This window comes from Thamnophis sirtalis, unplaced genomic scaffold (assembly GCF_051295495.1).
Source record: "Thamnophis sirtalis isolate CommonGarterSnake01/CBP01778 unplaced genomic scaffold, rThaSir2_p1.2 scaffold_11, whole genome shotgun sequence".
In the NCBI taxonomy this organism is placed as follows: domain Eukaryota; kingdom Metazoa; phylum Chordata; class Lepidosauria; order Squamata; family Natricidae; genus Thamnophis; species Thamnophis sirtalis.
In genome coordinates this window covers 38,047,979-38,074,317 of record NW_028261391.1, presented here as the reverse complement: position 1 = coordinate 38,074,317, position 26,339 = coordinate 38,047,979, and the positions used below count along the sequence as shown (strand labels likewise).

Below are 26,339 nucleotides of genomic sequence, written 5' to 3'. Positions count from 1 at the left end.
GATGCTGTTTAAAGGGAAGCTATGACTGAAAATCACCATACCGCCATACTGATATGCAGCAATAAACATCTCATTAACCTCTACTCTACAGTACAGAAAAGAAAACCCTTGGCTAAGCCACTAGAACTGGTAAGCACAGAATGAAAAAAGAGAAATTAAGGGGAGAATTCCAATGAAGAAATGAAAACATAATATCTCAAAAACTAAGCAAAACACCAGCTTCATAGTAGTTTCAGTTATACTGCACCAGAGCCAGGAATAAATCACCTCAGCTCTCTGTTCTTCTGACATCATGGGAACAGAGAGATCTGGAGCTGTTTTCAAACTGGCATAGTATCCACATGTGGAAGTGGATATTAGCTCATTTGCAGCAACAATACAAATAGTACATTAATTAAACACCAAATGAAAAATAGTTCCAACAATAGCAATAAGATTCAATCCAGAAATATCAATTTCTGACTGATATTGTTTATTCTTTTAAACTTGGATGTTAGGCGGCCATTGTATGTGATTCATTAATTTTACCATAACATTCATTATTTAATATCTCCACACATATATTTTCCCCTATAGTTTATTGATATTTCCACATGAACACATTAAGATGATATTTGCACATTTTATCCATTGTAGACTTTCTCAATGCTCAATGCTTGATGGTTTGGAGTGTTCTTGTTGTTCAGATATCTCACTGTATCACTGATCAGAAATCTGCACAGTTGTTTATCATGTTGATTATACAAACACATGGCTGGGTATGTATTTCCATGCAAAAGATATGTACAAGAAAAGCATAAATGTAGAAAGAGTAGGCTAAATGCATATGTAATCATAAATGGACTTTATCAAGAAAACTTGTTGGATTGCCATAGTTTTTAAAGTAGAACATTTTCATCTTAAAAGGATATATGCCAAACACATGAGGCAATAGAGAAGTGATATGTATTTACTGGACAAAATTATGACCACGTGGGAAGATTAGATGAGTGTTGGCTTTTCATTCATATGAAAGAAATTAAGTCTCCTATTCCCATATCTACTATATTCTTTTAAAATGAGCTTATTTTAATGTTAGTGAATCAATAGGGATTTTTAATTATTTCTAACGAAATATCTGAAACTTTCCTCTTAAAATAAAAATCTTGCCAGGGTAAGAAAAAATGTAACAGTTAATCACTACACAGATGGAGAATTTGCTGGAAAATCTCCATGCACTTATGAAGCAGGCTATGATTAAGAAAAACTTATGCAATGATAAATGTGCTTGTCATTAAAATGCCACAAAAATCTCTTCCCCTCTCCCCAATTTTTTTTATTCAGGATTCTTTCTCAAGTCATTTTTATTAAGTCAGGGCCTTTGAAAACACTGACACCTAGTGGTACAGGGACATGCCTTGAATTTGATAGTTATAAATGTATGTTTCATATACATACATACATACATACATACATACACACACACACACACACACACACACACACACACACACACATACAGTGAAAAACATTTTGTTGAGTAAACTGGGCTTTAGTTAATCTTGGGTGAACTTGTTAATAGCTGATGTGTCAACAAGGGGATTTTGTAAGTAACCTCATGCTGGAAAGCATGACCTCTTAAAGCTAGAATTGGCTTTCAGTACAAGGGTATCTATGGCTGAAATGGGGGAGTGGGGTAGGGGGTGATTAAGCAATCAGACAAGGGAGTCAGGAGCCTCCGGTGGCTTAACAGTTAGAGAAAGAACCTTAGGAAGGACTTGCTTTAATGGATCAAGCAGTTAAATCTAATGTGAGGTATGTCTGAGATTTGCAAGAGTCCATTAATGTAGCCTTACAATAAAGTCAAACAAGTTTTTCTCCTTGTGTCTCCTTTCTGGTTTACCTGAGAGAGCTGACAGCTGCTTGCATACATGTTGCTGTGCAAATAAAAAAGGGTAGACTTTTCATCCTGCTGTGTACATTTTGGCATCATTGCAGTTAGGAATTGATGTGTCAGCAAACAAAGTTGCAAATAGTGATTACTCCTTTAAAAATTCTAAATTAAGGCTAGCACTCTCCATATATTTTATTTATTATTTATAAAATTTATTTGCTATCCATTTCACAAAAATACCCTAGTGGCGTACAACAATTAAGTAAAACAATAAATATATTAAAATCATATTATAAATATAAATAAAGATAAAGGTTCCCTTTGCACATATGTGCTGGTCATTCCTGACTCTAAGGGGAGGTGGTCATCTCCGTTTCAAAGCCGAAGGGCCAGCGCTGTGGGAAGTCATCTCCATGGTCATGTGGTCAGCGTGACTAAGCGCCAAAGGTGCATGGAACGCTGTTACCTTCCCACTAAAGGTGGTCCCTATTTTTCTACTTGCATTTCTTACATGCTTTCGAACTGCTAGGTTGGCAGAAGCTGGGACAAATAACGGGTGCTCACTCCGTTACACGGTGCTAGGGATTCGAACCGCTGAACTGCCGACCTTTCTGATCGACAAGGTCAGCATCTTAGCCACTGAGCCACTCATTATTAAAACATTAAAATAACAAAAAATCTGCAAGGCACAGGGTGGAGAGAGAATATCAGCTATAATAATGGCACTAATTTACAATGTTATTATCCTTTGGGACCCCCAGTCCTGATGACACAGCCTGAGATTGAGGGACTTCTGGAAGATAAATAGGGATTGAACTAGTCTCCCTTAAATATTACTAAATATTTTTATATTTTATAAAATATTTTGTATTTTGACAACAATTTATTTAAATATTTTCTTTATCCAGTGTGGTCAATATGGCTGAATGCTGGGAGCTATGTTTAGCAACATTCCTTGGCATGATGGATATATCTAAAAGGATGATTCTTTGCCCGCCTTTTCCTTATGATTCGCAGAGAAGGTTACTGATTGTATCTTGAGATATGATGGTTTGGATTAAGAAACTCCTCAAATGATCATTTGCCTTATAACAGGCATGCGACATACCTGAGAAATTTTAAACAATTAATATCTTTTTTTTCCTGAAGCATTTAAATTTGTAGCATTAAGTTTCATGAATATTTTTAATTGTTTATATTTGTGAAAACTGTTCCAGCATTAAGATCACAACTATTTTAAAGAAGTAGACACATATTAAATTCATTATCCAGGTATCTACTATATTCTTTTAAAATGAGCTTATTTGAATGTTAGTGAATCAATAGGAATTTTTAATTATTTCTAAGGAAATAATATTTTATTTGCCAACATGGCACATCCAAAAATAAAAGGGATGGCGGGATCAGCAAGTTGTGGGGAATTTCAAGGTTTTTCACTGAAAAACCATGTATGAAGTATAATCATAAAGAGGTGAGCCAGTTGCATGGTTTTAAATACCAAGTACTTAGTGTAAAGATGAGATGGGTCATTGAGAAAGCAAGAATACAACTTAATATCTTGGAAGAAGCAAGTCTGACTGGCTAACCTGAGTAAAAAAATCTGAAAGATCTACTTGAAAACTGCCTTCCAAAAACACTTTTACTATTAAAAGTTAATCATCACCGGGAAGAAGGCGGGGCTTAGCAGTGAGAAGACGGAGTTTCAGGCTATTCCTGAAATTCCCCTATTCCAAAGGAATAGGACGGGTCGTTTCGGACCCTAGCTGTCCCGGAGAGACAGTGAAAGGTTAGGGGAGATCCAGTGACCTCAGAGACGTTTGCAAGTCTCTGGGGGGCTTGGGATTTAACCCCTTTTGCCAGCTCCTTCTGGATTAGCTATAAGCTAACTGAAACTGCAGGTTGCCCCTAAGAATGGTGGAAGTGATTTCAACTGGTAAGCTGATTTTATTACTCAAAGAGATACAGTCCGCATTAAAATTTAAGCTAATTGAAACCAAAGAACAGAAGAATCTAGCGGCGAATTGGTTTTTTTTAATGGATTTATGACTGGTGGTTACCCTATTTCTTAAATGTTTTAAAGATTACTTCAACATTCCCTCTGACTCTTCTTAAGTGGGCTGTAAACTAATTTACTACAATTTGGCTTCTTATGATCTGACACTTTTATTGCTTGGCTGTGTTGGTCTAAGATCAGATAAGATCGCATAGTTCCCAGCGTGTTCTTACTTGCAAATATCTTAGAACTTCTAGCTGCGTCACAACATGGCGTGTATACATGCTTCAAGTGATTCGTTTCAAATGATTTTCTCTGCATTTCAAAAGTTGTTTGACACATATGAAAGATTTGAAAAAAAGCTGGACTATTTAACATTAAAATATGAAGAAAAAAGTGAGAACGTTGAATGTTTGAATGTTCCTGAAATACAAATGGAGAATGTCAGAAATGAAGTTTCTCAACTTGCTTACACGCCGGGCGTCTGGTTTACTTCGGAGGAAGAAAGAGATGCAACGCTTGAAAGGGGGGCAGCCATACAGAAGATTTATTTTAAAAGACAGAGCGCAGGAGGAATGAGAAGCATTAAAGAACCTATACTTTATGAAACATCATTTGCAGAATTTTCGATACCACCCTTGAGAATTAAAGGCAAACTGAAAAGTGCAACAAGCCTGGGACAACGTTATTATTACATCAGAGGCATCCTGAGCAAAAAGGTGCGAAGATATTCCTGTTTGGACTTGCTTATAAAAACATTTGGTAAATCTGTTCCACGAATGGCAATAGGACTAAGGAGGTTTTGTTATTGGAGAGACATAGGCTGATAGATGGAAGAATACAATTTAAAATTAGCTAAATATAATTACTCTTATTTGTAATAGACATAGCTGAATAATAATTGATATTGATAGTAATGTATATAATGTGGAGTTGATATGATAAATAATAATTGGATATGAGAAGGGAAGGTTGGAAATATTTTTGGACCATATACAAAGGTTATTAATCACAATAATTATCACTATTAAAAAATAAAATAAAATATATACAGTTAAATGTTAACTAATATGGGGAAAATGTTACGATATACGATATAATTACATAAAGAAGGGAGAATGATAATAAACTATACTGCATGGAAGATGGAATTCTTGGTATTAAATATTATGGATGTTCAGCTAAAATAGGATATGAGGATTTGATGTTAATAGAGGATTTTACAAACAAGTAAATGAAATGTCAGCATGTGGTTATGGATTAAATCTTTGGCATAGTTAAGGATGAAGGATGTTTAAATAACTGTAGTCAACTAAAAGTGGCGGTATAATGATGTCAATATAGTAAACATTTGATTAAGATATTTGAATTAATATGAATTAATGGAAGAGATGCACCAAAATATGTTGTAGCCAGCTGATATACTTTTTTTTATAATATATATCTGTGTTCTTTTTTTTTTCTTTTTTTTTCTTTTTTTCCCCTGCCTTGTTTTTTGTTTTTTGTCTTCTTTGTTGTTGTTGTTGTTTTTTTAATTTTCCCACTGGTGTGGGCATGTATTGTTTAAGAAACAAAAATTATTATTATTATTATTTTAATAACAATTATAGTGAAATGAAAATGGATATATGATGATGGTGACATGTATGAATATTTGAGTTAAAATGCTCGAGTTAACATGAACTATGTTTGTTGACTGTGGAAGAGATGCGCAAAAGTCTATTTGGAACCAACTGATACACTTTCTATAGCATGTAAAGAAGGATGTTGTATTTGTTTTAAATTAAAAATTAAAAAATTTTAATATATAAAAAAAGTTAATCATCACCATCTCATTAAACTAACCTGCCATTAAGTGTACCTTTTGATTTTTAAGGAACATATAAAGAAGTATGATTTATAATAATAAAAAGTAGGTTATATTGAATAACATATTGCAGTCTTCCCACGATGAATATAGCCATGAAGAAAAATCTTAGGAATGCATTAGATATGTACTGAATTGCTTCAGGCAAGTTATCTAGAATTATAAGTACATTTATTTGGCCATGACATTCTACCAAATAATGCCTAAATTTAAATATGAGCTTCTTTCAAGAAAAAAAGAAAAAGATGCTATCACATTTTGCCATGTGATAATTTCAACCAAGTGAAACTAAACAAGTGGGATTTTGGTGTCTAAACAGAGGCCATTTTTAATTTATGATTTTGAATCATTGTTTTATTTACTATTTTTTCATTATTTTATCATGTTGATAAACAGGGAGGGAAGAAATGAAGGAAGAGAGGGAGGGAGGAAAAAATAAAAGGAAAGGAGGGAAGAAAGAAAGAAAGAAAGAAATCTAATCTATAGATTCTAACGTGTGAAATTGGGGAGCATATGGGTTGAAAAAAATAATCCATAAAAGATCCTATCCATCCCTATCAAATAATGATATAAGGAAAATAAATGGAAAATGTTTATGGATACTTTGAGCATTTCAGAGATTTAAAAGTGAACAGCAGACTGATCTATCTGAAGTTTATTTTGAGGAAAGGCCAGGAAAAGGGGAATACCCTCATTTTCTCTGCCACATTATGCTCTATTCTGCTAAACAGAATTATATGTAACTGGAAAGTGATATGTTCTTGCAGCTTGAACAACCCATGGTACTGTCATCCAATCACCATAACACTATTTCAGAAATGTAGGATAAATATTCAGATTACATTGAAGTTTTCACAGAATTCACACAGAAATAGGCATAGGAGCAATGGCCTAAATATAGAATCCCGGAGAAAAAGCACTTTCATGCTAAGTCCCATTATACCGCACATCACACAGCCCCTTCAATCTTATAAGCAAACAAAGGAATGGTACGTAAGCTCCTAACCACAAAGTATAATAATGTGCAGATGCTCTGCTTTTTTGCAGCCTCAATCCACATGTGTGTGCTTATTTCATGTAATTGTAGAAACAATGCATTTATTACTGTTCCCAAACATTGAAGGCTGTGTTTTTCCAAAATTGCCCTTATGCTCATTGCTAAACTTCCGATATGTTTCAACATAGAAATGAAAGAAGCATGCCATAAACCACTCTGCATTATCTTATAAAACTGTACCAATTGCCCAGCTTCTGAAAGGCAGTACTCTCCATTAAAGAGATTGAAGAAATCTCCATCACTATGAGCATGAGATACGAATCATTTCTATAGCAGCTTAAACATTAAATCCATTTTTATGCTATCTATTGAGCACATCATCCCCATCTACCGAATTGTAGCTTTACTGGTGCAGAAAATAGATGGATTACCCACAGTTATGCTTGTATCTCTATTCAACTGCTGTTCTGTAGAAGAAGAAATGAATTTCAACTGGAATGACCAAAGCCACTCATTTAAGCACTGTCCATGCTATCCAAACTATTGTATTTCTAGTGTCCCTGAAAAATTCTGTTTCAGACAGATGGATAGAGTCTTGCATATTGCTCTTGTTTCTCTTGCTTTTGACTGCCCTTTTACCTGTTTTGCCAGGTAACCACTATGAGTGGATTATTGATGCTTAATAAATAAACATGAAGCTATATTTTTACTAACTGAACTGAATACATATGTGCTTGCTTTAACCTGGCTGTGGGGATTAACTGTGATTGTGTAGGATGCAAACTAAACTGTACATTACCAGCAGAATGTTTCCAAGTAGCCAGGAAGTATGCCTCTTATGTGGTGCACCTGCATTCTGAAAGAGCAACATCTCTACCAAATCCAGATGGATCTGCTAGCATTTAGAAAGATCCTGAAGACCTGGCACTTCAATTTGACCTTGGATCAGGATGTTGTGTGAGCAATCAATATATGTCAATTCGTGTGCACAATATTGTATTACATATGTCTCAACTCTATTAAATGTTGCTTCATTGCACACACAATGTTGAACAACACTGCCAGATGTTCAAACTGGATTTGGCCTTTTTGTCCACCTATCAAGTCCTTCCCACGGATCTACTATAGGCAGATGTGAAAGTTTGATAGTGACTGATATCATCAGATGATGCAAGCTGTTTCTTATTTTAGGGAAAGTTCAGGCAGTTTTTTTAGAACTGCCTGAAAATTGACCAGATCTGCAAACAAAACCCACACTTCACTGAAAAGGTAATAGTTGATACTGAAATAAATATTAACATTAAAATATACCTTATAGAACAATGAGCTGCATGAGACAGTTGTCTAAAAGAAACTTTTTCTGCAAGCCATATGAAAGTCATTATCTAAAGTATGCAAAGAAAACCTTGATAAGCTTGAAACTTTTGCAACAAAGTGCTTGGGACAGATAAATCTAAACTGAACTGTTCAGCCACAACAATATAATATACATTTAGTGGAAAAAGAGTTGAAACATTTGAAAAAATGAACACCTTGTCATTCTTTAAGTGGTTGGGGTGCAAGCAGCACCTCTTTTATGCTTTAGGGGGATATGGCTGCCTGTGGCACAGGAAGCACCATATTATTATGCCAGTGAAAAATGGATTCAATTAAGTACAGTATTAACATACCCTAGAAGCTAATCTCACAGTCAGTGAAGGAACTTAAACTGAAATTTTTTTTAGATATTTTAGCAAGATAACTAAGCTCACCTCCAAATAAACTGTAAAATATTTATCAAAAAGAAAGGCTTTGTATAGTCTTCAGTTTTCAAACTTGAATATTATTGAAAATTTGTATGGGGAATCATCCACCTACAGTTAATAGAATGAAACCTAAGAATCTTTCTAAATTAGAAGAATTATAAAAGAAAACATTTATAAAATAACAGTAGACGATTCATAAGTGGCCACAGGAAACCTTTCAAACTCATTATTTCTGAAAAAGGAGATTTTTACAAAGTTTTGACTGAAAGGATATCCAGACATTTGCACCTGCCATATTTACTCAATATCATGTGCTTTGTAGCATTAGAACTATTCTTCAACATCTTTACTGTTGACTTTTAAAAAAATAATAATTCCTTGTTTGTTGCACAGTCAGCCATATATTCAGACTGGATTTGGTATTTTTATCCACCTATTGAGCCCTTTAGGATCTGGGATAGGCAGATGTTGATGTTTTATGTTATTAGAACTATTGTTAAATAGCAATAACTTAATATCCCAGATATTAGATGGTAGATTGGGAGAATAAGGGCTAGAATTAAAACTATGTACAATTTCTACTTGGGGGTAAGTAATTTTCCTGCAAGGGACTTCCATAGGAAGAAAATAAGAGAGCCATTGCATAAATAATTCTGCCAATTTCACCATAGCAAGTGGTAGGGAATTGTAGGAAATGGAAGAAAAGATATGCTAGTTTGCGGTCTGTTATCACATATAGCTGTAGCCCAGGATTGGGGATAATTACTATTTGGTCATTTTTCTTTTCTCTTCTTTCCCTTTCCTTTAAACCTGCTGTCTATCATAATTCTGGGAATGGGTATTCACTACTGACTGCTGCTATTGGTTTTCTATTGTTGAATAAGTTTACATATCATTCTACGCCAAAAGTCCACCAACTGAGGCGATAAGATCGTTTGTGTTCTAAAGGTTAGTCCTGAACTATAATAAAGTGATAGAAGGGTAAAATTATTAAATGCATGCAAGTAATCATTTTTTCAGTAATTTAATCTTCATGGTGGAATAAAACCCAATTTAGTTTTTATCTTAGCCTCCCATTATTTACGGTGTGACAATCAATACACTATCAGCCAGAAAAAAGTTAAGCATCTCTACTCCAAGCCAAAGTTTCTTCAATCAAATGACAAAGATGCTCAATGACATCTTGGGCTCTTCCTGTTTGACCCAGAAGCATTTTGGGAAATAAAATATTGTGAAGATTGGCATTTTCTTTTCATGTATATTATCTCGCTGATATTACACAGTGTAAAAGAATAACAAAACAGCAAGTGGGAATCTGAGGGGTACAAGATGCTACAGCATGGGTGTCAAACGTGCGTTGTCACAGTGACATCATGTGACATATCAGGAAATTTTCCCCTTCAATAAACTGGGCATGTGCATAGCCCACGGGCCACAAGTTTGACAGTCCTGTGCTACAGACATGACACCAAAGATGCCAGGTGTGGCATTATAAAGCAGTATTTCTCAACCTTGATTTAAGATGTACGGGGTTTCAATTCCCAGAATTCTCCAACCATGCTCTTACATATATATCCTATATGTTTTTTATGTAACAGTATGAACTGTTACAATACAAAAACACTCCCTTCATTTCTTTTTACCTTCAGCAGGCATCAGAGGCTCTTTTCTTCAAACAGAGCTTCTGTTAATAGTTCCATTTAGCTATAGGCTGGAGTAAACGAATAAATCATGCTATGACTGGATTCAAACAGCTTTGAAATTATGATTTAGCAAGTAGTAGCTGAGTTTAGATACCACTTTTTAGACCCATTGTGGTCAAAGGAAAGCCCACTACAGCAACACTAAACAACCCACAAAATAACTTACTACGCTCAATAAATTGTGCCAATGATAACAAGTGAGGTCCAAGTACCAGATTCTGGGAAGGACACTACTGCGCTTTAGCAATCTGACAAAAGGAAAAGGAAGGCGACACCTCCCGCTAAGCCTGAAGAGAACTTCCAATGTTTATGTTAAGGTTCTTTCGCGCAGGCGCGAAGAAGAGGCCGCGGGAAAGAGAAATGCGCATGCGGAGAGAGCCAGGCCTTGCCTCTCCTGGTCGGATGTGCTGGCTCCTCGGCCGGAGGGGCGGGTCAAGGGACCGCGAGTGCGCGCGTGAGGGAAAAGGAGCTCATGAACCCGGCCCGGAGGGCGCGAGCGCGCGTGGCCGGAGCATGAACGGTCGTCGAGTGTGAGGCCTCGGGCCGGGACCCGGTTCCCCTCCTCCGTGGGGAACCGGGGGCAAGCGATGGTGCGGGGCAGCCGGCGGGATGGAAGCTACGACGCTGCTGCCGAGACGCGGCTCGTCGGCCGCCACGGTTCCCGCCTGTTGTCGCTGCTGCTGCTGCTGCTGTTCCCTCCCGCGAGCTCCGAAAGCCAGAAGGGCCCGCTTCAGGCATCCCTTGGAGCCACGGGACCGGGCCTCAGTGTTTATATGAGTCAAGAAGAGGTCCTGCGCCTTATCGGTGAGTGAAAGGCGGATGTGCCTTGGCCCGGGTGCGCGCTCCCGTGTGTTTGTGCGTGAGAGAGTGAGTGAGAGAAAGAAAGGGATTCTGACGTGTAATCAGAGTCTCTTTCTTTGGTAGGGATGTGGCTATTTTGGGGGAAGACAAGGGAGAGAGCCCGCCGTCAAAGGACTCAGATCGTGTGGGTTAAATGGCGGTAGGCCGATCGGCGTCGGGATTCTTCCTCTTCCTCCGGCCGGGCTATCTCTCCCATCGCCTGGCTCCCCCGTTCCTTGTTGGGCCTTGCTGAGCCCGTGCAACTTAGCCATCTTTGTGCCGTGAGCGCACGCCGCCTGGGATGGGATTTCGGGGTGGAAACAAATGCAGCACGTACGTGACTTTGGAAGAGGAGGAAGAGTGCCCGTTTTAGGTTTAGGTTGTTTGCGTTTTGGTGGTCACTTAAAAGGTGCTTCTCTGAACACTTTCCAAATTCTGTCTTTGTCAACAGCCGGCTGGGATTATTTTCCCCTGGTTTTGCCATCCAAGCAAAGTCACGGTGAAGTTGAGAGCAATCGTACCCCAAATCCAAGACTAATGTTACTTTGCAAATTATGATTTCATTTTGTAGAAACTAATGCTTTTGACAAGAAATGATTTCTGTTTCCTATTGACAGGATAATGTTTTTACAGTACCTTCAGAAGAAATAATTTGGAGCAGAAGTTAAATTCCCATCTTGAATAGTTTAACTGCTTCAGAAACAAAAAAAAATGTTACCTTTATAGCTACAGCACATGTACCTAATTGTTTCATTTGTTGATTCCTTGTGGAAAATAAGTGGAAGATATTGCCTCAATAGTTAAAGCACTTGGTTTGCACAAATTTATCTAATTAATTATCCATTTAAATTGCGGTTAAAGCATCATTTTTTTGTAAATAGGACAATCTTCATTTTGAATAAACACTATAAGTGTTTATTGGTGGCAAAAGATAACTAAGGTCCCTCCAAACGTGCATAAAACAGGAAAAAAATAGTAACACTATTGACATGTAGTGGGAAGGAGTTGAGTTTGTTTTAATGCTGAGGACTGAAACTTGTTACTTGGCAAAGTCCATGGAGTCCAATTAAAATAGATATTGGGTAAATGAGAATAGACCCCATTTGATATCCATTATGATGGAGATAGCCTCAATGAGGAAAGTATCATGCTTTATTCTATATTAGTATTCTTCCAAAGGAGTATCAGAGTAAGCAATCAATAGAGGTTGCTGCTCGTTTCTCCCACAATCTTTTTCTTGGAATTTATTCATCTTATAAATGATGAAAGTAGCATGAAAAGATCCTTATGGTAAACATGATACCTTAGTGAGATAGAGAATGATGCAGTAATCAAAGGTGGATGTCCTTAAGTAAGGGATTTGTTACATAGGTGTAGTATATATAGTTGACTAAGTGTTCTTAGAATATACATTGGATGGTAGTTGAATGGATTAGATTTTTCACCTTTTGAAAATACAGGAGGTATTTGAGAATGAGAACCTTTTCAGCAGCTGTATTGTTGGTCTGCCTTTATAAATAATGTAATAAAAGAGAAGCACTTTTTTCCTGAGCAATACTGTTGGCAAATTAACCAAAAGTTGAATTCTAAAATTTGATCTTTGTGCTCTTATTCAATAATCTAGATTACAATTAGTATAAGTTTTTATCTGAATTTCTTCATATGTAGCGGAGAGAGGAAGAGAGAGAATGTGTTATGTATATTGGATAACCAAACAGCTTATAAACTGAACAAATAAATAAGCTGTCTCTATTTGCAATTCTCCCCTCTTATTGCAAAATGTTGTGTCCCATATTTGAGCTTTTCTTTTGGTCTCCTCACCCAATAACATTGATTAGGCATGACAAACAATTATAACTCTTTATCTTAGCCATCAGATACGTTATAAATAAAGTAATAAATTATCATTTGAATCTGCCTGATACATAATTCAAAGTTTCTCATTTCAGGCATAAATACAACATTGGTTAATTTTTTTGGTTAATTGGTTAATTTCAGCGATTAGTTGAATAAACTGAAAACTATGTTTTGTAGTCTGTTCAAACAGCACACTAAACCAAATCAATGCCATAATATACCTAATGCTGAACTTTTTTCCTGGAACACAGACAATTGGCTATGCTACCTATAGAAATCTATAAATTCTGAATTTACATCTGAAAGAGAGACAATTGTCTGTCCACTTGGTATTAAATGTTTGAATAAAATAGTGGATGTTTATTTCCTGTTGGTTTTTATAATTCCTTTTCTCAACTAAACTTACATGAAGTTGGAAACAATGTAATATTTGGCAAAAAGAGTCCAATTTCATCATAAACAGTAATGCTGAAATTCATTTAAATGCCAGTATAGCTCACAGATCTGATAGAAACCAGAGCTTATCACACTACATGTGGAACTACATGCATGCATACATATATGCTAATGATGCTTTTCTCTTCTATAACAAGCTGTGTTAGGCGTAGCACAGAAAAAGAGGAGCAAATTAAAGGAAACAAAAATGAAATACATTTAAGGCTAATTTACCGCAGCTCCATTCATAATACCTGTCTGTACTTTTCTTCCCTTACAAATCTTTTTTGCTTTCATCATATCCATATATGGATTCATGTTTTGCACACTATTCTTTAAATCTAGCTCCTCTCTTTTTGAATGCCTCATTAATTCAGCATAAGCATTACTTTCTCAGACTTCCCATCTCTCAAGAAATGTGCTCTTCCCTCATATATTTATTTTGCATTTCATTCCTATTTCATTCTTTATATGATCCAACTCATTGTTTGCATTGATCATTTTTTAAATATTCAGTCTGAGCATTCATTCATTCATTCACTTTCAGTTTACAGGTAGTCAGCTAACAACCACTAATATATCTACTATTCAGAGTTACAATGGTGATGAGAGTAGTGGTTACAATGAGTCCAATGCTTCCACAGTCACATGATCACAATTTGGGCATTCTGTAGTCACATGATCATGATTGCCAATGTTCTGTTTTGGCTACCCATAGGTAAAGGGAAACTGGTAGGAAAGGTTGCAAATTTCTGCAACAAGGCTTCCTCATCCATAAATTATTGCCTGCCTCCTCTGTGTTCATGCCTTGGCTTACACAACTTTGTGCATCTGCCCTAGACTCACTTTACTTGTGCCAGACTCTCTGGCTACTTGCACACTCTCCCTAGCCACCCACAAACCCTCTCTCAGTTGACAGGAGCCATCCCAAGCTGCATTGCCATTAGGCTGTGCTTACCCAGCCATCTGCCTATCTTTTCAGCTCCATTTATGCAGCTGAACAAAAGAGTTCTCCTCCATGCCTAGGAGGGAGGGGTAATTCTACAGGGAGCTGCAGGAACAAAGCTGAAATACTAAAGGTTTCAGCTCTGTTTCTGCATCACCATGAAGGATTTCCCCTCCATGCATGGAAAACCTTTGGCAGGTTGCAGGAACCACGCTGAAATTGTGAAGATTTCTGCATCATTTCTATAGCTGAAATCCGTTGGCGGGCAGCACAAAAGTTTGAACCCGAAAGAGCTGCCTGCAGAGACGATTTTAGTTCCAGACAGATTTGAAATTGTTTGGCAGGCATTCCATCTAAAAACCTAGAATCAGGAATGCAAGAATTGCTGTTGTTGAGCGTAACAGTCACATGAAGATCTTGTTTAATGACTGCTTCATTCAACAATGAAGATTTTGTTCCCAATTGTAATTGGAAGTCAAGAAGTATCTACACTGTTGCTTACCAAGGTCATATCCCGCCTCAAAGTAATTTCAAATTTTTCCATTGAAGCTTATTCTTGATCTGTAACATCATTGTAACATGCTTTGTCCATTTTATGAAGTAGATTATTTATTTTTTCACAGAGATTGGCAAAAAAAAGTGTGCAATAGCTTCTGTTATAAATTCTGCTCTATTTTTTTTTATTCTCTAACTCCCTTTAGTGCTTCAGCCTTCAAGGTCCCCTTATCATAAAAAAGTCAAAACAAATGCCATTGTCTCATGAGAAAATTAGTTTTAATTAAATCATAGGCCATTCCAAATCAATCTAGACCTTTAATCATTGTTAACTTTCTAAAATCTATATTCTGAGCATCTATTTTCTGTATAATTCAAAAACTTATATATTGCAAAGTTTTTAAAAAATCAAATTTGTACCATGTGGAAGTGGATGGAACTCCCCAAAGAATACATAATGGAGGGGCGTCTTATACACAGGAAGCAGAGGCAGAGAGGCGAATGGTACACATGCCAGATGAGCCTCTATTTTATATGCAGCTCTATCATTCTTTTCTATTGTTGTTTCCCATATCACATTGCCATTCTAGGTTTCATTTTTATTGTTCCTGTGATGCATTTCCTGTTCTTGTTGTATTATTCACTCTAACAAGATGCCTTTTGCACAGTGATGTCTTGTAATGGGCTTATTGCAAGAAACTACATGAAACAAGGGGGTGTTTCTATACAGAAAAATATGGTATATGTTTGTATAGAATGTTCATAATAGGTGAATTTCAGATTGGTCATTTGTGCCTCAAATTAGAATTCTGAATTTTTTCTGTGTTAAATTTGTTTGCCGTCTTCTCTATCCATCTTGGTCTTTTCAGGAATCCTCTCCATTCATAGTAAACACACTATTATTCTGCCTCAAAGTCCCCAATTTTGCTTCCATAGATTGTGATAGGAAAAACTACTGCCTACACACCATTTTCATCTTTGCAGTATAAACATGGCATGGTAATTCTTTTTTCAAGGTATTAATTTCTACTCAATCAATTCTACCAGTGACATATTTCTTGACTGCTGGTTCTTTAGTGTTAATAATTGACTCTAAAACTGCCCGCAACTATAATAACTTGTCAGTTCTGTCACTAGGTGCTGTAACTGCCATTAGTTTGGGGTTTATATTTACTCTTGGTCCCATTTTTTTTCACTATCCTTATTGACTTAAATAATATGACCTTCCAAATCATAGTGTCATCACTAAGGTGCAGGTTATCGATTATTTTCCCTCCAGATTTAAATATGTGTTCATTTTCTTCCAATCCAAGTTCCCTATCTATATTTATAGCACTGTAGGCTGAATGAATAAATAATCTTTGTGCACTCCTATTCTGACCTGGAGTGAGCTTCTTGCCATGTTGCATATGGCTTCTTTTTATAGGTTCGTCATAAGGATAGTGAGTTGTTAAAGGATTCTTGTTTTCCTAAGGGTCAACACAACTGAAGCCTTTCTATGATCAATAAAACTGAATTGATATGTATATAAAGATATAATTTTGGTTTTTATCACATTTCAACAATATTTCTTAGCTTTTAGTTTTTTTCAAAAACCAGCTTGAATTTTTAGCATCTCAATTTTCATGTACAACTTTAAACTTCTATACTTTATTTTGATAGCATATGAAGTTAAATATATTGCAAAATAGTTTTCACACATTGTTATGTCTCCTTATTTGATATTGTTTGGTCATTGTGCTTTTTCAATTATGTGCCTCATTTCTGCTATTAGCCATCAAGTCACTTTCCACCATTTTTAAATTAAATCTGCTTTTGTAAATAAGAAATATCTTCTAAGGTATCTTGAATGTTGACACATCTAGTGCTCAGATAGTGCTCAATTTATGATTGGTCATTCAGGGACCATAAAAGTTAAGAAGAACCTTCCAAGGGCTATTTATTACATATTCAAAGTCCCAAAAGCCACTAATACCCCCCACATTCACATTATCACATTTTGGGCTCTCTGTTTACTTCCATTTTCTGGCAAAAAAAAATGCAGCCACCCTGAATTTTTTGAATTCTGACAGTACATCTGCCCTATACACTATTGACCGTCGCCATTTTCTTGCTCCCATTGCTGATGAAGTATGCCCAGCCTGGGCGCTATGGGGAAACAAAGCAAATTGTAATCCCAGGACTTCAGTTTGCCAAAAAAACCATCTTTGTATGGCATTTGTGGGCTGGATTGTGGAGGGGGGGGGTGTCATGCTGTGAAAAAAAGAAACTGTAGTCCTTTTGTGCATTGTGAAAACAATTATTGTAGATTTTGGAATCTGGTCTCCCAATTCTCATAGACTCAAGGTCTTATTGTTTGCTATTTCATTATCTGTGGCATTACATTGTAACAGAACTGTTCAGATATCAATCCCCCGTTATTTATTCATAAATCGTTAAACACTTTTATTCTCTGTTTTATTCACTATTCAATATCGAACAATTCTATTGAATAAATAGAATATGCCATGCATGTTTTACTTCACATGTTATTCTCAGAATATTCAATAATTTCAATTCTATATTCTTACAAAACATAATTCAAACATATACACTTTATTTCTCCAAACCAACAATGATACAGTAAACTTTTTTATGTCAATACATTTCTTGAGGAGGAGGAAACCACAGTTTAAAACTATTTTAATATGTGATTTCTATAATGTCGGCCAAGAAAACATTATTGGAGTGTCTATTATTTTATATCTTACGTTTCTGTCAGGAATTCAAGACAGTGGATACATAATTCTTCCAGTGTTTCTTCGCAGCAGGAATATTGTGGGATATGCTAAGTTGAGAGAGATAATAAATGTCTTAAAATCAGTTGGTTGAGCTTCCATGAATCCCATGCTATTCTGTCAGCTCTAGGCTACACTTAAGCTCAGTTCAAAAGAAACTTTCTAATATCTCTTTTCAGTCTTGCCTTACGTTTAATCTCTCCTGCCAGACATCTTAAATTATTGCGGGTGGGGGGAGGAGAGACAGTGTATGGTTGGGATAGAACAAAAAATGTAATTTATAGTACAGTATCTTAATATTTGCCACCAAGGAAATATACCATATGTATCAGGCAACATCTGCAAAAAAAGTTTGATAGTATTTAAGATGGAGAACAGATCTACTTTATCATTTAAAAAGACTGAAGAAGGGTGACAATATAATTATTACCTTCTACAATGATGACAATGTTTCTCAGAAGTGCCAACATATGTATGCTTTGAAGTGTTTTATTGGCATTAAACATTAGCTTGTTTCTCCTAAAAAAGTACAGCATTAAGCTTTTCCTTGAACTGATTTTATAACTTTGTTTTCATCCTTTTTTATAATTTTAAAAATATTTAGGTATTGATGCAGAACTTTATTATGTGAGGAATGACCTTATCAATCACTTCGCTTTGTCATTTAATCTACAAGTACCAGTAGAGACAAACAGCCTTCATTTCACTTGGCATGCGAAGTCTAAGGTAAGCAAAAGCTATTTTCAGGCTGCAAAAGAATTGATTGTTTAGTTGTAACTGAGGTTTGTTAAAAAAAAAACACTGTAAATTTATAGAACCTGCTATCCTGATTTGTTCAGTGATAGAGAATATTTTTATTCATCTTAGGTTATTGTGTCTGAACAGACGGTTTCAGCATGAATTATGTCTAATTATAAAACACGATACATTTGGAATACTGTATCCAGTTTTGGTCTCCACCATGTAAAAAAGATGTTGAGACTCTAGAAAGAGTGCAGAGAAGAGCAACAAAGATGACTAGGGGTCTGGAGGTTATAACATATAAAGAACAGTTGCTGGAATTGGATAAGTTCTGGTTTAATGAAAAAGGACATGATAGCAGTGTTCCAATATCTCAGGGGTTGCCATAGAGAGTCGAGCTATTCACCAAAGTACCTGAGGGCAGGACAAGAAGCAATGGATAGAAACTAATCAAGGAGAGAAGAAACCTAGAATTAAGAAGAAATTTCCTGACTGTTAGAACAATTAATCAGTGGAACAACTCCAGAGGTTTTTAAGGAGAGATTGGACAACCATTTGTCTGAAATGGTATTCCTGAGCAGGTTATTGTACTAGAAGACCTTCAATGTCCCTTCCAATTTTGTTATTCTATTCTACAATCCCACATAGGAATAATAAGAGTTCTTTTGTGATTTTACAAGCTTTAAATTATTCCAGATGGAAATCTATGCTGGTACAAATCTAGTATGTATAAAATGTATTTAATTCAATTTTGTGAACTATGTAGATGGTAATTCAAATAACATCCATTCCATTATGAGTGGAATAATAAGTGCAATATGTTGTATTTCTTGGTTTCTGCTTTCAATATTTCAGTATAATTTAAATATTAAATATTTCACTACTATTCCAACATTTATATTTTACCACCTAGTTTAATAAAAGCATTAAATATGTAAACATTGAGCACATTTATGAAGAAATGAATATGTATATTTTCCTATATAAAATAATTTTTGTTTCATTCTCTTTGATTATTCCTGCTTCTTGGTATAAAAGTGATTTATAAAGCATTATTTAATTTTTTATCTAAATCTGTCCCTCAGATATAATGTGGCACCTAGCAAACATGTTTTTTTAACAGTGTAACTGTAACTTGAAAGACATAATCTTTTTAGTTTTTTAGTTTGATATCTTTCTGCTTATTATTACAGATTGAATATAAACTGGGGTTTCAAGTAGATAATCTGTTGGCTATGGATATGCCACAGGTAAATATTTCTGAACAAGGAGAAGTTCCTCGAACTTTATCAGGTGAGTGCATTTTCATTAGATCTGGCACACAAGAGAATATTCAAATACAGTTAACAGAACCACCAAGCACATGTGAATCTGAGCAGCTGACCACATGGAATTGAGATTCTCCAATAAGAAAGAGGATCTCTGGGTGCTTCTGCTTGACATTGACCAAGGAAGTGCCATCTTTTTTTGTAGTTATAGAGTATGATAGGTTAAAGAAAGATGCTGCCAGATTTTGCTGCTATGTGATAATTAATATGATAAGCCGTTTGAGCTTATCATGTTAATTAGACTATGGTGGCTCACTTGCTGGAATAAATAAATAACAGACTGATGATGTATGTAATGTATGTGATTTGGAAATAAATTAAAAACAATGAAAGAGTCATGCTTGCTTTCTAAATTATACTTATATTAGATTTTTAAATTATAGCAAAGTGTTGAAGTTATTTAAAATAATAAGATTAACTTTTGTTTTATCTTCCTATTTATAGTGTTTCGGATGGAACTGTCTTGTACTGGCAAGTTAGACTTTGATGTTACAGTACTAATGCAACTCAACACAACAGTTAATACTTCTAAAAATATCACAGTATTAAATTTCAAAAGGAGGAAAATGTGTCATAAAAGTAAGTTATGGCTTTTTTGGTTTTTTATTTTGCAAGAAATCAATTTGCAAACTTTTCATAGAATCTCCATTGGAAAGCTCTTTGTCACTGCGCTTCCTCTTTTAACTTCATCACTTTAAAGTGCAGAAAAAAAATAGTTTGCAGATTTTGCCCCTAAAATAGATAGCTACTATGGTAGAAATAGAATATTGAGGACAATACAATTATGTTCTTGTGGGAGAGAAATAATCTAGATTTTCAATAACAATATTTATGTCAATATTTATAAACTAATGGAAATAAAAATGAAATGAAATGCAATAGTAACCAATAACTACAGGAAAATGTAAATTTTCTTTTTATCATTGTTCACAATTTCCTGCTAGATAATACCTACTAATCTATTTTAGTATATTCAATATTATGTAAAGAATATGTTTTATTGATTATATCAGTTTCACAATACTTTCCCCCAATAATTTACATTTTAGTATATGAAAAAAATCAGGATTTGAATGCAGAATATGAATTTAATTTAGAAAGTTAAAAATTATGTTTCCCTTTAAATATGTTGGACAAATTCATTCATCTCTTTCTTTCCTTGGATCACAATACATTCTCAATTTAATTTTAGTTTATGTTTCTCCCTGTTCCCTATGAAATAGATATATTTATATGAGGGTATTTCATTTTTAATAAATGAAATTTATTTTAATAAAAATAATTTTAATCAGCTGCATAAGTTGTAATCCCCTTTTTTCTGGAGGTTTGAAGGCAATGGTACTACATGCTGTGGTATTTCCTCTGTAGACCGTGGATTGGATAGAATTTTTAAAATAACCAAACTTTCAAAGCTTTGTGTTTCTGTTGGTGCTTGGGTAACTTCTTTTTAGTTCTTTTCTAATAAAGGAATATATAAGAAAACTTACCTAAAATGCCCTTTTTCTCCTCTTATCTTTAGAACTTGATTTAGAAGTAAAGCTGCCAATATCAGACAAAAATAATACTAAAGCCATTTGTAAGTAAATGTTTATACACAATGATGGGGATTTTTGTTCCTTATTTTAATTCATGTTATGATTTGCATGAGGAAGATCATATGTATTCTTTTTGTATTACCTGCTCATATAGGAATCAGAAACTAAATTCTTCCCAAACTTGGATTGGATTGGATTTATTAAATTTATAGGCCGCCCAATCCCGAAGGACTCCGGGCGGCTTACAGAAAATAAAATTTTAAGAGAAGGGTTAAAAACAAACAGAAGAAAGCGGATTAAAAGAAACACATCATGCACCCAGTCTAATCAGGGCTGGACCTCGGTCGAGAGGTCAACAGCCCCAGGCTTGCTGGAATAGCCAGGTTTTGATAGCCTTTTGGAAGGCCATGAGAGTGAGTAGGGTCTGGATCTCTGGGGGTAGTTCATTCCATAGGGCCGGAGCAGCTACAGAGAAGGCCCTCCCCCATGGCGCCGCCAGCCGACATTGTTTAGCTGATGGCACCTGGAGAAGGCCCACCCTGTACGATCTTATCGGTCGTTGGGAGGTATGCGGCAGAAGACGATCTCGTAGATATCCGGGTCCTAGGCCATGTAGGGTTTTAAAGGCAATAACCAGCACCTTGAATCGTGCTCGGAGACCAATAGGAAGCCAGTGCAGCTCACGGAGGATAGGTGTAGTGTGGGTGCCTTGGTACACCCAGTATTGCTCGCGCGGCTGCATTCTGGACTAATTGTAGTCTCCGAACACTTTTCAGGGGCAGCCCCATGTAGAGCGCATTACAGTAATCAAGTCTTGAGGTGACGAGGGCGTAAGTGACTGTTTGCAGTGCCTCCCGGTCCAAATAGGGCCGCAGCTGGTGCACCAGGCGAACCTGGGCAAAGCCCCCCCTGGTTACAGCCGACAGGTGATGTTCTAACGTCAGCTGCGGATCCAGGAGGACCCCCAAGTTTTCTCCCCCCAGGCTTAGAGACGGACTAGCTGGGCTGTCCTTAGGGGGCAACATCCACAGCCACTTGGTCTTGTCAGGATTGAGTGCGAGTTTGTTCATTCCCATCCAGACCCTAACAGCTTCCAGGCACTGTCACATCACTTCCACCGCTACGCTGAGTTGGCACGGGGCGGAAAGATACAACTGTGTGTCGTCCGCACACTGGTGGTATCTAATCCCGTGTCGACAAATGATCTCACCCAGTGGCTTCATGTAGATATTAAATAGGAGGGGGGACGCCCCCTGCGGCACCCCATAATTAAGGGGCCTAGGGGTCAACCTGTGCCCTCCAACCAACACCGACTGTGACCTGTCGGAGAGGTAAAAGGAGAACCACCGTAGAACGGTGCCTCCCACTCCCACCTCCTCCAGCTGTCGCAGAAGGATACCATGGTCGATGGTATCGAAGGCCGCTGAGAGGTCAAGGAGCACTAGGATAGAGGAATGTCCTCTATCCCTGGCACGCCAGAGATCATCGGTCAGTGCGACCAAAGCGGTTTCGGTGGAGTAACCAGGCCTGAAACTGGACTGAAAAGGGTTTAGATAATCTGCTTCATCCAAGGTCCGTCAGAGTTGAAGGGCCACCACCTTCTCAACAACCTCCCCTAAAAAAGGGAGGTTGGAGACTGGACCATAGTTTTTAAGAATAGCTGGGTCCAGAGAAGGCTTCTTGAGGGGGGGGGTCTTAGCACCGCCTCCTTCAGAGGTTGTGGGAAAGATCCCTCCCGCAAAGACGAGTTTGTAATTCTCTGGAGCCAGCCTCTTGTTACCTCCCTGCTGGTCGAGACCAGCCAGGAGGGACACGGATCCAGTAAACAGGTGGAGGCACTCATCGCTCCCATGGCCTTGTCCACTTCCTCAGGGGTGACAAGCTGGAACTCATTCCAGGAAATCTGAGCAAGACCCTCCCTCGGCATCGAGGGAAAATTTGCTCAGACCTTCAAACCTTTTTTCATTCCTGTTTAAAGATCCTAAGTTACTTAGTATTTGGACACTATATTGGACGCTAAGTGTCAGCAGCAAGAAATCAGGTGCCAGGATAGAGTTCAAAAGCACTATATGTTTATTTCATGCTACCTACACTATATTGCCAAAAGTATTTGCTCACAACTGATTTTGATTATGTGGATGGGCGAGCGAATACTTTTGGCACTATAGTGTAATGGTTAAAGCAAAATAGGTGCCAGATAAGAGTGAACAGGTTTCAAGTGGAGGCTGAATTTACATCCCATACTTACATATGGGTGCTTAGGGATTCCAAATTGATGATGTATTTGACCCCCTCAGCCTAGTCCTCTCCTACACTAAGAATATTAACCGAATTAGAAGTTTATGCTTAAGCATTATCAATATAATGAAATAAAATACTAAGACACCTTTCCTGGGATAGTGCCTACTTGAGTGTGCCTATTGGTAAATCTGGTTATTCCAACTAATTCAGCAACGGAATATTTTGAATGAAGATCAGAATCTGGCAGACACAGATTTTTATATGCCACAAGAACTGCATTATCACAGTTGAGCAGCCATATAAATTAAATAAATAAAATATATCTTTTCAATTTACTTTTACATTATGAATGCCTCTACCATTTATAGCTATTTGGGAAGGGGGTCTTTTTATTTCATGCTGTTTTTGATCGTTAGCCGCCAAGTCTTCATGAATGGGTGGTATAGATCCATACAGGAATAAATAAATAAGCTGCTCCAATGTCATATTATTAAGTTCTTGTTGTTTTTATAGTAACCAATTCAATTTTTCTATCAGTTACTTTTATACATAATTTTTTTTATATTTGTTATGGATTGGATATAACCAAATTTAAATCTGGCAATAATGCACTTTTAAAATTTGAAGTTCTGTAAATTAAAAAGTGAGCTTTATACAACATAATGATGCTGCATAACATAATAATTTTTTCTTGAGCTAAGATCTGTCAAATATTATGTGCATTTAATTTGCACTAATTTTTTGTTGAATTCTATGTTCCATTTCAGTTGATCCTGTAAATGCAGCTCCCACCACTTCGACACGTGTGTTTTATATCAGTGTAGGAGTTTGCTGTGCGGTCATATTCCTGGTAGCAATAATACTAGCTGTTTTGCATCTTCACAGTATGAAAAGAATAGAATTAGAAGACAGGTAAAAGGGTCTTACATTTTCTTTCAGTTTTCATATGAGAAGATTATAACAGAGGGGATTATTTGTTATGAAAAAATACCCAATATGTTTGGATAGAGCTGACAATTGTTTAATTTTCCTAATATTCTAACATGAAGCCCGGAAACTTTAGTTACTTTAAGTAATGATTGCACATTAAAGAAAATATTTTCTGATGCAACCAAATAGCACCTGAACCATGATTTAAAATACATTGTACTTCTGAAATCATTGTATTCATGTAGCCATCTGATACTTATATAGTTATTTTAATGTACTATTAATTTCATGCTAAAATATAAACTATTCAAAGACGTGCAGTGAGCTTCATGGCCGGTAAGGCAAGCGCGAAAGCCCTGCTGAAGCCCTGACACCACGTCCGCCATAGAGTGGGACCGGGACCCACTCTATGGCAGACGCGGTGCTGGGACTTTAAAGCCCTGCCGCCGGGGCTTTAAAGTGGCAGCAGGGCCCCGGCGGCATCCGCCATAGAGTGGGACCGGGTCGGGACTTTAAAGTCCTGCCGCCGGGGCCCTGAAGTGGAGGCCCGCTCATCTCGCCGGCCGGCGCACGCACGCTCTGTGAGGGAGAAGAGGGTGAGCGCTCAGGTCCTCCCTGGGGAGCAGCTGCGGCGGCTCCTGCGGTCCCCTTGCTGAGGAAGTGCTCGTTCGGCGGCGGTCATGGCGGTAGCTCTTGGCACCCGTTGGCCGAGCGAGAGGGGCAGGAAGTTTGGGAAGCGTGACCTCTTCCCTAGCATGGCCCTCAAGCTGCACGGGGCAAGGGCAGGGAGGAGGGTAGGTGGGTGACTACCACTCTGGGCTCTCCTCCCCCCTCACTCACTCACACACTCACTCCCTCACACACACACATACCGAGCGCATCCAAAAAACCCAGGCGTGCACCTCTGGCTGCCCTCAGTCATACCAGTTTCTCGCTTTCGCACTCTATGCAAGCAGGCAGGCAGCCCCTCCCTCCCTCCCTGCCCCTCGCGGTTCACCTGGTCAAGATTGAGGTCTATCTCCAAGCACCGGTCTATAAAGCAGACATCTTGGTGCCAGCGATTTGTCCAAGGTGGAGGGTTGAAAGGAGAGAGCGAAAGAGAGAGAAGGGAGAAAAACTCAGCCACAGGCAACTCTTGGAGGTTAGCTCTGCCTTATCTTGGACCCAAACAAGGACGCCGCCCGTCGTGCCTTACGGGCTTTGAAAGACTCGCCCTTTTACAGAGTCCTTGACTTCAACCCCCCCGAAAGTTTCTACTACAGGCAGCCACGCCGTCTGAGTGCCTACAGAGGGCCACCCGCAACTTGACACAGGCCTGAGGGCCAAAAAGGCAGCACGCCGTTCCCTCCAGCCAGCGCTCCGCTTACCTTCTGCTCGGGCGGTGGGGAGGACGCCGCGTTTTCAGCCCCAAGAGTCTCTTTCCCCTTCTGCCCCATCCGGGGTGGTAGAATCCCAAACCCAGCCAGCTGAGTCAAAGCCCACCGCAATCACGGCTGTTACTCTGAAGCCTTCAAGAGTGCCAGCTCCTTTGCAAAAAAATAAACCGAGCTGCAGGAGGGAAGGCGGTTCCTCGAGCCTGAAGTTTGCTCGAAGAACTGACTCCTCCCGGACCCGGCTCTCGTGTGGTCTCTTCTGACAAGAGCGGAATAACCCGCCCAACATAAGCGTGCTCAACTGCAAGGCATGATTCGCTGCTCCCAGATCAGGAGGCGGGAGAATCACGTGCCTCCTTTGCATACGAAATTTTTCGCTTTTTAACCCTTGCTTAACTCTTAAAAGGTGAAAAATTCCTTATGCAAAGGAGGCCCATAGTTGTCTCACCTCTCCCTACAGTTAACACTAAGCAGACTCAAAGTCACTGTGACTTGGAGTCTGGCAGCAACTACCTTGGCCCTTTTAATTATTTTTTAAAAATTCTTTCCTTTTCCTCATGAGACTGGTGAGGCCCCGCCTCCCCTGCCTCTAGTGACTGCGTGTCCCTGAAACTATTAGTTATAACATGCTTTATGCAGCCTATTTTCCTTTTTTTCTTTTGC

General features: G+C 37.7%; 1 protein-coding gene across 4 annotated transcripts in view; it reads left to right on the top strand.

Moving 5' to 3' along the window:
* The first annotated feature begins 10,598 nt into the window (after window positions 1–10,598).
* Window positions 10,599–26,339, top strand: part of RYK (receptor like tyrosine kinase) — a 32,506-nt gene continuing 16,765 nt past the window's right edge. For 2 of the 4 annotated variants that reach the window (XM_087725561.1, XM_087725559.1), the window contains exons 1-6: window positions 10,599–10,982; window positions 18,133–18,254; window positions 19,463–19,562; window positions 20,042–20,176; window positions 21,117–21,173; window positions 24,141–24,285. In XM_087725561.1, coding sequence (XP_087581687.1) covers window positions 10,766–10,982; window positions 18,133–18,254; window positions 19,463–19,562; window positions 20,042–20,176; window positions 21,117–21,173; window positions 24,141–24,285 — 776 coding nt within the window. In that variant the 5' untranslated portion in view covers window positions 10,599–10,765. The remainder of the gene's footprint in view (window positions 10,983–18,132; window positions 18,255–19,462; window positions 19,563–20,041; window positions 20,177–21,116; window positions 21,174–24,140; window positions 24,286–26,339) is intronic. The other 2 variants (XM_087725562.1, XM_087725560.1) reach the window with 1 other exon arrangement.